Below are 13,691 nucleotides of genomic sequence, written 5' to 3' on the forward strand. Positions count from 1 at the left end.
TCAGAGACAAGCAAAGAGAAGGACAAATATATGCTCACAGATTCTCTAACATTGATACGGATGAAAGCAAGAAAAAAATTGCTAGAAGTATAATGGAGGGGACACGACATGAGGCGAGCAGAGACATTCAGTGGTAAATTTGTGAGTAGTATTATATCTTTAGCCAATACTGGACAAAGCTCGGAGAATCAACAGTAGAAGCAGTAAAACCACATTACGACAGGCAGCAAGAACAGAATCAGTTCTGCTAAACTATCTGAACTGAGCCCCAAACCTCTTTATCTATGCTGCGTGCAGACGCAGGAGAGAGATCAGCGTTAGCAGATCTGGATTTGAGCTCAGAGCAACAGAGACCAGCTGGTCCATGTAGGTGGCTCTAAAGGGCCAGACACACCTCCACATGGGTACAATGCTGCAAGATTGTCATGGTAACACAAGGGCACCTCAGATTTCCTTCACACAGCCCTGACATATATTTTCAAAATATCCTTTAACTGGCAATTTTTTTGTCCCTGAAAACCCCTGTCTGTCTCCAAGTAGCGCTTCAAATCAACTGCGGCACCTTTTAATCACAGGCGCTGTGTGCCAAAGTAATGTTCAGTTGAGAAGTGTATTTCAGGGTCATTCCATTAAAAGCCTGATGTTTAACTGTGCCGAGGGGGTGGGGATGGTGACCTTCAGCAGCCTTTATTCTTCTCTACTTCACTTAGATTTCATCCTCACACTCCAATCCACCTCCTCAAAGCGCCGTGTCTATCTGACAGTCTGTCTGGCTGCCATCTGTAAGGAGGCTTTCTGACAAGGCGGAGGGGTGAGACGTACGCCAGCACAGCGGGCTTGTCGGAGGCGAGAACAGCCAGTGTGAGAAAATGTCTGCTTGTGAGCAGCTCACATCTCAATATCATCACAGTGGGGGGGAGGCTGGGAATTTTGGCTGAAAAATTGGACCTGAAATTCACATGACTTAACTTTGACAGGAGAATTTAGTTTTTGAAGTAAGTAACTTCAGCTGGGTGGTTAGATTATACATGATTAAGAAACCAACCCTTAAAGATTAGATTTTGATTAGAGTCTTGAAAAGGCACTCCTGATTCCACTGATTGCAGAACAAATGTTTCATTGATTCTTGGGGGGACAGTCAGTTTGAATGTAAGGAAGATGTTAGCAGACAAAAGAGCCAAGGTGGTAACCAGGCTGCGGTTAGCAACTGAAGAGTGCGGTTTGAAAACACATTCAGTGCCACAGCTATTTTAAATACCTATCTGTAAATGTATTTATCAAAGAATGTGATGAATAAAACTTGCAAAATACCAAAAGCAGAATATCAAAGCTACAATTTCGATTATAACATAAATTGTAGTTTTAGTAAGGGTTTTAGTTTTCCTTTGCATCATCAGCCCCTTAAATTTCTCAGTTAGTTAATCATAACAAAAGGCAGTGAGGGTGTCGGTTGATTGCTGCAGATCAGCATCATTCCAGAGGCGTGTCTGGCCTTTAAGAGCTGTACTCAGCTCTGCTTTCAAAGCCAGACTGCTACTGAGTGACTGCTTGTCACGTCTTCACAAATGCTTTGACATTTACAACACTTGGCATCACACTCCATGACAGAGGAGATGCACATTTTAACAGATCGGTTAGAGCCGCCTTGAAAAAATGTGTGGAAGGGGGGGGGCACAGTGAAGCTAGCATGGAGGATTGTAACTCTCAATAGATTCATTTTTTCTGAGCGCACCATGAACTGAACAATATAACTGTAGATAGACCTTGCTGAGATAGAGAGAGATGATTCTTGGGATATGTAGTTGCATATGTGGTTGAAGGAAAAATCCATCCTCATATTCTTTGCATTGCTGCAGCTGTTGTTCAGCTTGGAGTCTTGTTTGACTCACAGGTCGAAATGTGACATGTTGTTGAAAGCGTCCCTGCCTGCATGATAGTGGTGGCATCCTTGAGGTTTGTGCTTTTTTCAGGCAGACAAAATACTTTAATGCAGGTGTCCACGCTTGTACTATTTAGATCTATACACAGGCAGCGTTTGTCACTTTTGATTTCCGTCACACAACCAAAAATAAGGCTGCCACTTACAATGCCTCTCAACACAGCTGAATGCAACAAATGCATGCCTGTACTCTAGGGGTTGTTTAAAGGAGTTCTGGGAATTGATGGTCTGTCACTTGAAGGAAAAGTTATAAAAAGACAAACTGTAACAAAACTGCAAGAATGCAAAGGGCATTGCAGACTGGTCACAGAACAGCTGTAGGGAGGATTTTTCCTTAAACAGAAAGATCGGGAGGCTGATAGAGAAAAAAAAACAGAAAGAAAAGAAGTCTTTGTTGAAAAGCAACAAACAAAGCAAAGTGATTTTCACAGAGGCAGTGCCTTCAGTATCCCAGTGTGCCAGATCAAAATCAGCCAGCAGGGCTGATGTTCTGCAGGCTGTGGACAAAACACACCCACCTGCTTCTAAAAGAGACACGGCAGACTCCAGCTTCATAATTATACATATAATCCGCCCACACAAACTGTGGCTACCTGATGAGGAGAGAGTGTGTGTGTTGCTGTAGGTGAGCCATGTCTCTGTTGGTGTGTGTGTGCGATCTGCTCTTCCACGGCTGTATATGTGCTAGAGAGAATACAGCATTGTATTCATGGAAACCTGGTTTTTCTGGCTTTTAAAGAATTTGTCGGGTTTTGTTTATACGAAAACAAAGAAAAAGAAGATGCCTTTAGAATAACAACAGTATGAACAACCACAACGAGAAACAACAATTATTCAAAATCTGCTTCTGTTGGTTACATCTAAAAATCTGGGAACAAGCCATACTAAAAATCCTGATTCTTCTTGTGTGTGTTTCTAATATACAATCAGCTGCTTTGAAGTGGTCGGACCTGAGGTATAAATGACAACCAGAAGTGCAGCGTGACAGAATAAGAAACAGAAGAAACCTCTCAGCAGAGAGGAGCATGGCAATCATTTACATTATGGTTCTTTCCTGGTAGCCCACCGCATCATGCACCATCCTGAAACTAAATGGTACGTCATGTGATGACTACTAAGTGAGGTTACAGTAGTTGGTGTTTGACATTTTTTTCTTCTTTTTTTTTGACAGTTTTTCACTCAGAAGAAAAAAAAAACAGAATCAAATAAAAACCAACCTGAAAAGCAAAGAGAAACTGATTGGCTTACCTGAAGATGCAAAACAGTAAAATAAATACATACATATTCATAAGTATATAGCTTTTTCATTTCATATTAAGGTACATTTTCCTGTGCGTGCTGTGGTTTTTGGGGAATGCAGTGTAAATAAAATATTTTTCTTTTTAAAAGACAGTTGATAAAGGAAGGTTAACTTGTCCACCTGTCCCCCAATCTCCTCTCTGGGTCTCTGATTTCTCTGAGTGTGTGAAATAAATAAATAAAAAAAAAAACATGAGAACCGTCCTCTAGTCAAGTTTCAACCTGGAGTTATGTTACTTAAAAACAAATCATAACCCCCCCCCAAAAAAACCTCAGTGAACAAAACCTCTTGTTATTTCTCACACCAGGGTGGGACCAATCTGACTTGTTGCCTCCAGGGTGAAACCAGATGACTGAATCCTAAAATGTTTAGACTTTTAGAGGTTTTCAGTTCTCACGTACAACCCCAACCAGTGCTAACAACAGGGACAACTGAAGGATCTTTCTTTTAGCTGATCTGTTCCTCTTCATATACACCGGACAAGGGTTTGTCACAAAACAAAACAAAAGCAAATAAAAAATACCTGAAGAGTGGTAGGGTGGCAAATATTGGTCAGTCAGACACTTGAAGCGTCTCCCTCCTCCCATCACAAGAGGAAGGCGAAACAAAGAAAAGAAAAACAAAAAGATAATAAAAGAAAAGAAACAGTGGAGGATACTATATTTCCCAGAGTATCAGCTATCCCTTTGCCAAGCTCCCAGGAAAGGGATCTGTAAGTAGTACGAGGCACGGAAAGGAGTCAGAGTTCTGAGAATGAGGTATAGAAGTATAGCACTTGGTCTCTGCTGACCAAGTTGACATGAAGTTTATATATGTGTGTGTATATAAATGCGTGTATACACACACACACACACACACATATCGTTATTAATACACCCGTTTTTAAATGTTGTACAGGTAGTTAAGTCTGCGCCATTTTCCGACTGACAAATATTGCTGCCCATCCCATTGGCTGTATCCTGAGACTTTACAGTACTGAAGGCTACTGCTGCATGCCTGCATCAGAAAACATCTACGTTTCCAATGCAAGCAGCAAAAAGAGAAACTAAAAGCAAAAAAATAATATAAAGTAAAATAAAACAACAGTCAGTTACAAATGAAGTGACAGTGCTGTGTTTTTTGCAGAGCACTGTTCCGGTTTTTGTAAGTTTCAGAGAATCTTTTCACTTCATTACATTCATTATGTGTTTGTTATCATGTTCATGTATATAATATAGCATGAAGTTTCTTTTAAAAAAACAGCAGTGAGACTCAGTTGCAAGGAGGACTTTTTCGGACAGGGGGAGCCGTTAACCACATGACAATAAACAATCAATAGAACCCAAGAAAAATCAAATGGAATGAAATAAATATACCTCAAATGGCATGCACCTCAGTAGATCAGATCAGGCTGAAAATGAGACTGAAAAGGTACTTTGAATTTTTGAAGGCAAAAGCCAAATGTGGGTCGGGAAAGAACAGCAAAGAGAACATTTTGGTAGATGATTTTGAGATTAATGTAAATTACACACATTGTTTGGCCCACAACGAATCGCCCCTCTCAGGGGAAGTCAATCTAAGTGCTGTTGGAGGTTTTCCATGCAAGCCCTTGCATTTGATGCCAATTACATTGTTTTATACATATATTTTCTTTTCTTTTTATTAGGACAGATCCATGCTTTGCATGCATTAGATGTAAGAAGCTGGCATATTGCCATTGGTTGATTTTGTTGTTACAAATGGGACAGTGTGTGAGCTGGATTTTTGGCCAACTCTTCTTCACAGCTGGCTAAGAGAGCAGCTATTGAGCCTTTAATCAGAGGCATCTTCATAGGAAGTGCTTCACTTTTAACACTGGGGCTACGATCCTGTTTTAACTATCAGATCAGTGCATTGTCCTTCGCTGGGTCCAACCACCTTTTAGACACTTCAAATGCTCAGCATTGTGAAAGTGTTGGACGCATTTCATGCATGATGACCCCTGACAATAAAGTTGTTGCAAGGTTCTTTTCTAGAACGTTTTCCATTGGCCATGCATACCTGACAAGCATGCCAAGGGACTTATAAAGCTTAAGGGGAATAACCAGTAATAAAGAGGATTAAGATTGTATGCAACAGGTAGTAAGTCTAATTTTAATTAGATTGTGATTAATTCATAATTTAATGTGGGTTTAAGCATCTGTGGCTCAAGATTGAATTACTCTCAAAAAACTATATATTGTTGGCCCAACCCCTCAAATCAGCCAAAACAAAAGTGGTGCATGCCATTTTTAAAAGAATAATTCAAAACAAAACAAAAAAAAATCAAATAAATTAAATGTACATTACATTTCAAAAGGAGTGAATCATCATTTCATGTGAGCAGAGAGTTACAATTCTCTTGTTAAAATCTCACAGACTGGGTGAGCACCAGGCAGTGTTAGGAGCGAAGAGCAACATTTAGCGGCGAGGGGAGGGAAAACAACAAGACGACACTACACAAAACCAAACTTGTTCAAGCTGTCAACCTTTTTTCTTTTTTTTTTTACATCATGGAGGTAATTGAGAGGAGGAAAAAAAAGAGTAGTTTGGGTCCAAGCTGCACCTTTCTGAAGGTATTCACACACTAAAGCTTTTTTTTATTCCCCCCACTCTGCCCTTCTCATCGCTCCCTGCTGCATCTCCCCCAAAGAAGAGCTCCACCACAACTTTCTTTCTCTTATTTTTTGTTTCACTTATTTTTGAAAAGTGCTATTTCAGAAGTTTAGCGCCTTAAGTGAAATTCACAAACCCCACCATCAGTGTTTTCTGCTCTTTTTCATGAATTATTAGCAGGTCTATCTGCTGTGGCGCTACCATATTCATCATGTGGCCATCCCACAGACAAAGCATTAGTGAGAGCTGTGTCTTGTCCTCTTCTCTGTCTACTATAGGTCCAACAGGAAATTACCATATTTATAACCCACGTCATCTGTCTCAGTTACCCTGAGTTAAAAATGAGGAGGAAAACAAAACACCCAGAATCATGGATTGGCTTTTACATAGTTAGTCATCATAATAACTTATAATATATTAAAATCTGCCTCTCCCTCACCTATCAACTACCCCTCCCAACTGCATATTACCCACCCGCCACCCCAAAATGAACACCCTTCTATAAATGCACATTGTTGCAGTAAACTGCCTTTAAAACTGTCTTTGAAGTTTGAGGGAGAAGAATTTCTTTTAAAAGTCATCACCTAAGATGCTCCTGCTTAGTAATAGAAATAGAAAAGGAAAGAAACAGCAATATGTTATCGTTAGCTAAGACCAGCTAAAATTCATTAACTTATGCTAGCCAAAGGCTTTATAGGAGCTAGATAATGAACTGGATAGCAGCAGAGTTTCACATTCTGATCCTAAAAGGCCTTCATCCTATAATGATCTCCATGAGGAGATGAGCTCACTTTGGTCACCATTTGTGGGCAACCTGCAAGTGGCTCCAGCATTCCAGGATCAGCAGTGAGAGACTGATGGAGGTCCATGAGGTTGCATTCTGCCTTAAAAAAAGCTGATCCATACTCAGTTTGCCCCTCAACCTGTCCTCTGGCAATAAATGAGGGTTGAAGAGCCTTGTCTGCATCTGAATATGAATCAGCAGTGTTTGCAGGGGAATGTGCACCTCTGACCTGTTGCAAGGTTGCGACTGGGCTTCAGAAACAGACCATAATAAGTGCATGATGCATGGGCAACAATGCCGAGGTAACCTGGTCTGTAAGCGCCAGACCCAAAGTGTAGTGCAAAAGAAAGCAAAACAAATCAAACTAAAAGATAGAGGAAAAGAAGTTGATAATAGAAGTCAGTAGTGTCCACGAAACTCACAAACATGCATCCCTGAATGACTTTTTGTGTGTCTTTTCTCGTTCAAAAAAGGACGGGTTAATCTTGCTTTCGTCCGCACAGAGATTAGCAGAATATTTTAAGGAGTAAAGAAAAGGTTTGCAGTTAAAGCATCATGGCTACCTGGCAATAGGAGAATGGGTTTGATTCAAAACCCTGGCGAGGAATATCAATGGTTATGATTAAACCTTACAGTTGGCTTCATATGTTATAGACAGTTCACTTACCAATTTTCAGCTAGTACTCCATAAAAGTGGGGAGTGGTAAAGGGTCTAATTTGTCAGTTTTTCAAGGAGTTAATTTTCAACCTCCCCTTTATGTTTTTTGCCCAAAATCGTATTCGTCCAAAGCCCAAACTGCATTTATAAGCAGCAATGCTTCAGTGTATCAAGTTCAGAAGAAAGGGATTGGGTTTTTGGGTTGGGGATTATCAGCATGCTTAAGGAAATTTCATTGTCATTTTACGAATGTCTTTAGTTGCATTTGTTAAGCCCCTGGATAGAAAAGCCAAACAAATGCTTATACAGGGTCACTCAAGTGACACTTGTTAAAAACCGTCCGGATTAGTTGTTCCTCTCCAGTTTGTTTTAAGAATCCTCCTCATATTATCCCTGCGTTTGTGCTCACCCAGATACTGCAAAGTAAATTGGCACAAATAAAGCCCCATCCAATTACTTAAGTCATATGACTGAGGTTTACATGTGTTAAGTCATTTAGTCGATTGGTTTGAAATTGTCATCAATCTCTTCTTTTACACTGTCCTTGAGCTCAGCAGCTGCTAGCGGCGGGCCGTCGTCTCGTGGGGTTGCAGTGGGCGTGTTCTCCGACTCAGTGGGAAAATCCTGGCTTCCTGCTTCCATCTTCATCATCAGCTTGAGCTTCTTCTTTGGAGGGTTCTTCAGGGTTCCCATGCGCTCCTTCACCTTGTACTCCAGGGTGCTGTGTGGGATCCCGTACATGCTCTGTGCCTTGGACACGCTCATCTTCCCGTTCATCACAACAGTTATGGCCTCCTCCAGGATCTCAGTGTTGTACTGGCGATAACGGCCCCTCTTCTTCCTTGGTTGCTTGGAGTTTGGGTCCCCTTCCACATCAGAGATGGAGTATGCTGGCCCCGAACTGGAGTGGTCCAAGTCAGAGCTCCAGTAGTCGGCTGCCCCATCCAACAGGCTTCCAAGGCTTCCTCCCCGACGATTCTGCTTGGGCAGGATGGCTCTCAGCTTCCGGCTCAGGGTGTTCTCACTATGGCCACCACCCCCAGCACCAATGGCACCATAGCCATACAGCTCAGAAGCATGAGAATCCCAGGATAGATCCATGCCTCGTACTTGGGGGATTTTTAAGTCGACAGGGGGTGAGTGGCCCTGGTCTCTCTTGCCGTCATTGTGGTGGTGTTGGGTCTTCGACACCTGATTGTGGTGATGGTGTAGGGAACTCTTGTAGGAGAAGGCTCCGTGGTGGTTGTGGTGGTGATTTTCCAGGAATGTAGGCAGGTCTTTGAGGTCACTCAGTGCTCCACTGGCTTGTTTAAGCTTCATCAGACTTTCGAGGTGGGCCTTGCTTCCCCAGAAAGAGGATGAACCCTTCTGGCCAAGCAAGGAGTGGGACTGCCCATGATTGAGCAAACCAGCTGATTCCAGATTAGCCAAAGAAAGAGCAGCAGGTTGGCTCAAAAGGCGATGCTTCTGGCTGAGAAGCTCTTCCTTGATACGCAGGGAGCGTGCCAGTGGGGACTTGAAGGAGTTAGAACTGACATAGTTCTCCCTCAGCCCGTCCTGCAAACTTCTCTGCAGTAGGCCGTCCTCCTCATCCACCTCTGACAGGGTATGTTCAACTTTAAGGGAGCGTCTAAATAAAAAAAGAACAAGAAGGCATTTTAGGAAAAATGTCAAAAGAGCCGGGTTTGATGCTTACTGCAGCTGCAACTGCAACTTTTTACCACCATACATATAGGAAAAACAACTTGTCAAATTGTAGGTTAGTTCATGCAAACATTTTAGGCTTCTTCTTATCCTGATAAGTAAAAATCATTTTCTTCCTGTATTTCCTGTACACAGAGCCTCTGCACACAAATGAACATAATTTTTATCAGAATAAGAGCAGGCCTGTGTCCTGCATGTGTGCATGTGGCTGGTTGAGAGCAGTGTTTGGATGAAGGAGAACTATCTTTGAATGATGAGATGAATGATGCCACAGGCCTGTGTAATATTATTAACGCTTATTAACCAACGATGAGTTCCCTACAGCTTTTACTACATTTTAGATTTTTACCATGTCAACAAAGATGATTGCATAAAACGTTTCTAATAAAAATAATCATATACACAAACAGTGGCATTGGGTAATATTCATACATGATATTCTGCTAGGCTCTGTTTGCAGTTTGTTGGGATCAGGAATCCACATGGTCAGATTTAAAATGTAACATTGTTCTTAAAATAGACTCTTGCTTCATGTTGGATGAGTAAAGTTGTACTGAAGGAGAATTAGAACAAACAGAGGGTCTTTGGTACTTGAATGCACCTTCACATGCTAAGTGTCTCCACTAGAGCTACTGCAGCCAATGTGCCTTTATGCTAAGTAACTATAGCAACAGTGGGAAGGCTCTTTAAAAAATACTCCCATAGGTTTATAATAACAGGAAATGGTTTGTCAAGTCAGTGGAAAACTTAGCTGCATCTCTCTACTGGAGACCTTCTGTTGAGCTACGCTATGAGTGTATACTGTGTGATGTGGGCAGTCCTCAGCAGGAGCTTTAAGACAAATTATCACAGTGGGCTGTCTCAGGCTCAATGAAAACAACAGGGTTAACGAGAAGCTTTGGAGTTGACAGTCTAATGGAGCATTCTGTTACAGAGAGCACACAGTCATCAGGGAGGTTGCACTAGACATTATGGCGAATCTGAGGATTCCGATGTGAATATTTCTGAAAGTAAAAAGAGCAAAGAAACACACATAACAGGAGGATCCCCCCCTTCCCCAAAAAAAGACTGAGAGATTGTTTCAGCATCTGTATCAGATGTGTTCCACAAGCAACAGTCTGTGTTCTGTGTTCAAATAGTTTTTCAAGTAATGTTTTGTCCTTCAGCCAATATTCCATTTGGTTATTTGTTTATAACCCTTCATGTTCTCAGTAGAGTCAAATGAACATCATCTAAAACAACATTCACACTGCACACTTGCATCATACCACAATATATTACTATTTTATATCAAATGTATTTTTTAATAATGATATAAGCAACTAAAAGAAGTGATGGTGTTTGTCCGGAGGCCAGTTAAAGGCCACAAACCTGTAATGCACACACTAACCTGCTGTGTGCTTTGGGGGCTGTCTGATTGTGGAAGATGAATTGGTGTTAGTGGGGTAGAACTGCAGGCTCTGCCTCATGCTGTAGTTAATATTACATGACCTGATCTTTAGAAGCCTCAGTGGGAGTGAAGACCGGGGCCTTAGGGCCTTTGGGCTTTTGGGGCTGTTAAAAGGAGACTCAGTCCCACCCTGAGGGGCTTATGGTGCTGTTTCTAATTTCTCCCTCAATGCTGTTGTGGAAATCACTTTACCAAGGTGTACTCGTTGGGCTCTAGCTTCTGCAGTGTGTCAGCAGGCCATACAATATTTCTTTGAGTTGTAATGACACTGATCCCAACAGCAATGTCCAACAGAGAAACAAACACAGGAAGCAGTTTAACTGCCTGAGCTTGGGGTTAAAGCTGAAATCATAATCATAATCAGAAATACTTTATTAATCGCTTGGGTCTTTAACAAAAACACTTTGTTAAATGTCAGGTCCATCATTTAAACACTGTGGCTACTGTTGCTCTGTTAATACCTTTTAATCCTGCGTGTTTCAGTCCAATCTAGTCTCATAAACACTGGCTTTGTGTCTTGGCAGCATCAACTTTCACCAGGAAAAATCAGTCATGTGTATTCCCTGCTGGATCAAAGGCTGCTGCTAGCATGGTGAGTGCAGGTTTTTCTATGCCCAGTATGCTCTCTGAATCAAACCTCTTCTAATCCATATTTGACCTACAGATCAAAAGTATTTCTGAAAATGGCAGCTGCAATTAGCGTCCATTGTTTATTCCCTCCTGATGCAAGAAGTCGAGTATTATGGCTCATGGTTTGAACGTGACTTCAAGGCATTTATCAGTCAGTATGTTCATCAATAAATTAACTCTGTCATGTTTACACACACTGCCATGGAAGTCTTGCTCTGCTGTGAGGGGGTAGATGAGGGTAGGTCCCTGGATATCAACAAAGAGCTGGACATAGCCGTTGGAGACCACTTTGGACTGAAAGCTGCTCTTCAGGAACCTATAGGTGATGTCATGGATGCTTGATGTTATGAGTTATGGAGCCTGAATGGTATTCGTTGAGTACCTTATTCTCATGCTCATTTTGCCAGTTTGACAGTATTACTGTGTGTGTGTCATCTCAGCCTTTATATAAAGCAAAAAGTCCAGTCCTTTAAATGTAAATGTCTTGCATCGCCCACAATACAATACACACACTGACAACATCAAATCCTGTCTGACAGAAGTGCTTGAGTGCTATGAAAAAAATAATAACGGACAGTCCGTCCTTAAGATCTCAATTAAGAATCTGAGTTGCCTGCAGTCTGAACAAAGCCAATGTTTGTGGGACACTAACAAAAAGTTGCCTGTGATTTAGCAGGTCTGAGTATGACATCACCACTTCAGGCCAAATTTATACACAGCATTGACTATGCAAGCAGAGTAAAATGTTCTTTCAGGGATATGCACTCCAGGAACACAACACCTGTGCGGGATAATTTGGTTAATCTGGTTGTCTTACCCTTTGACCCCGGCAGCAGAGTTGAAGCCAGGCATGGTTTTAGGGCTACCTGTGCTGTGGTTCTTCTTGGTGGAGAGGTCTAGGACGCCATCTGGGGAAGAACACACAAGAAAATTGATACGATTCTAAACTCATTCTAAACCTAAGAGGTTCAGTACAGACAGTTCACCTAGCCGTAAAGTAAAAAAACAACATTAGAGATTTGACAGGAATTTGAATGCATCAGCTCACACACACAGTATAGCAGAAAATGTAAAGATTAAACATTTTTGAGCTTCTAATATTTGTTTCTTTGCTGCATATCGCACATGTACATTTTCTCTTCTCCAGCCCTCTGATGTTCATGTTTGATGCCTATATAATGTTTTGGACTGCAGTTTGATTAACCGCAGTAGAATCGTGGTTACCATAGTAACCATACCACATCCCCAGGTTAATGCGAGAAATCACTCTATTAACCTCTATGTTGTATGTTAATATTGTGTGTTGTAGTTTGCAAAAAGAGTTGTTTTATAATCTCATTCAAAACAATAGTCCTAATGTATACGAGGCAGTTCACATGCCAAATCACTTAGACTTGTGTTTTTGCATTTAGCATTTTTAAAATTCACCTCCACAAGGACCACAGCTGCTGATCCGTTTGAGCTGCTTACATGGTGTACATTAACAGCTGTGACAGCTGCTTGTGTCTGCACAGGAAATCACTTCTGTTTTTTCCTGTATTTAAATAGCAAAAATGATATCCTGTATTCTGATATTCCGTGTGCTTTAGAACAGGTGTATTCTGACAGACACTTTAGCACATAAGTCCTGGAAATATAGCAACATGCCGTGTGTGAAATCTCAGTATATTTGTGAATATGTTTGCCTAACAAATGAGGTCATCACACACCCTGTGTGGTGACATAAAATGAGGTGAAAGTGATTGGCCACATCTCTACCAATAAAAAAAACAGGTTATACGTCCTTGAAAAATCTGTATTCATATTTGTTTTAGCACATCTGAGTTTGTTTAAAAATGTACCAGTAATAAATGGGCTGTTTTTCAAAACTGAAAATCCACTGAAAAACATTCAGTATACACAGATAAATACATGATCAGCAGCCTACATATAATCACTAAATTGTACCTGACCTTCTGACCCATCTAACCCACACACCCGGGGGCACAGGACTCGTTACCGCCTCGCTAATCTTTAGGCTTTTTTCGTTGCAGAAAAACATTGTATAGCAGGGTATATGAGAGAGAGACTACGGCTTAACCTTTGTGCCTATTTTTGCTTAAAAATGCATCGAAGCCACAAATAGCCTGTGGAAACGATAAATTGCACCTAAAAAGTTACACTAATACCTCTCTGCTCAAATGTTTCAATAATAGTGTGAATCTAAGCATCCTTTGTTTTCTCAGATGCTGGTTGCAGTAATAGAGCATTAAACAGTCACAGGAACCTCCATGTATATTTGTACATGCCTTTAATTCTAATTAAACTGTGACTTACACTTGACACAGAATGATGGCTTAGTAAGGTGGTGTTAAGTTGGCATGTACACTGACAGAGGGAAAACTCATCCATGATGCATCACAACATTTATGACAGACAGGAGAGGGTGAATTCATTTTGTACAAATCAAAGGCCTGCTGATGGGTTCAGATGATGATCAGTAGCTGCACAGCCCTAGCAAAACATTAAACAGCAAAGTAATAACAATGTGCTTTTTTCCTGAAATTACATGTACTGTGTAATTGAAAGTGCAGTGTGTGAATATGATTAAATAAATCCGAGCCAGAATTCTTC

At 41.1% G+C, this 13,691-nt stretch overlaps 1 protein-coding gene across 1 annotated transcript in view; it reads right to left on the minus strand.

The window, feature by feature from the left end:
* Positions 1-6,804: 6,804 nt before the first annotated feature.
* Positions 6,805-13,691, minus strand: part of lcor (ligand dependent nuclear receptor corepressor) — a 59,601-nt gene continuing 52,714 nt past the window's right edge. Inside the window, exons 6-7 of the mRNA XM_028410633.1 lie at positions 11,896-11,986; positions 6,805-8,924 (exon numbers count right to left, since the gene is read on the minus strand). Of these exons, the coding sequence (XP_028266434.1) occupies positions 7,790-8,924; positions 11,896-11,986 (1,226 nt within the window). The 3' untranslated portion in view covers positions 6,805-7,789. The remainder of the gene's footprint in view (positions 8,925-11,895; positions 11,987-13,691) is intronic.

Source organism: Parambassis ranga, chromosome 1, assembly GCF_900634625.1.
Source record: "Parambassis ranga chromosome 1, fParRan2.1, whole genome shotgun sequence".
Classification (NCBI taxonomy): Eukaryota; Metazoa; Chordata; class Actinopteri; family Ambassidae; genus Parambassis; species Parambassis ranga.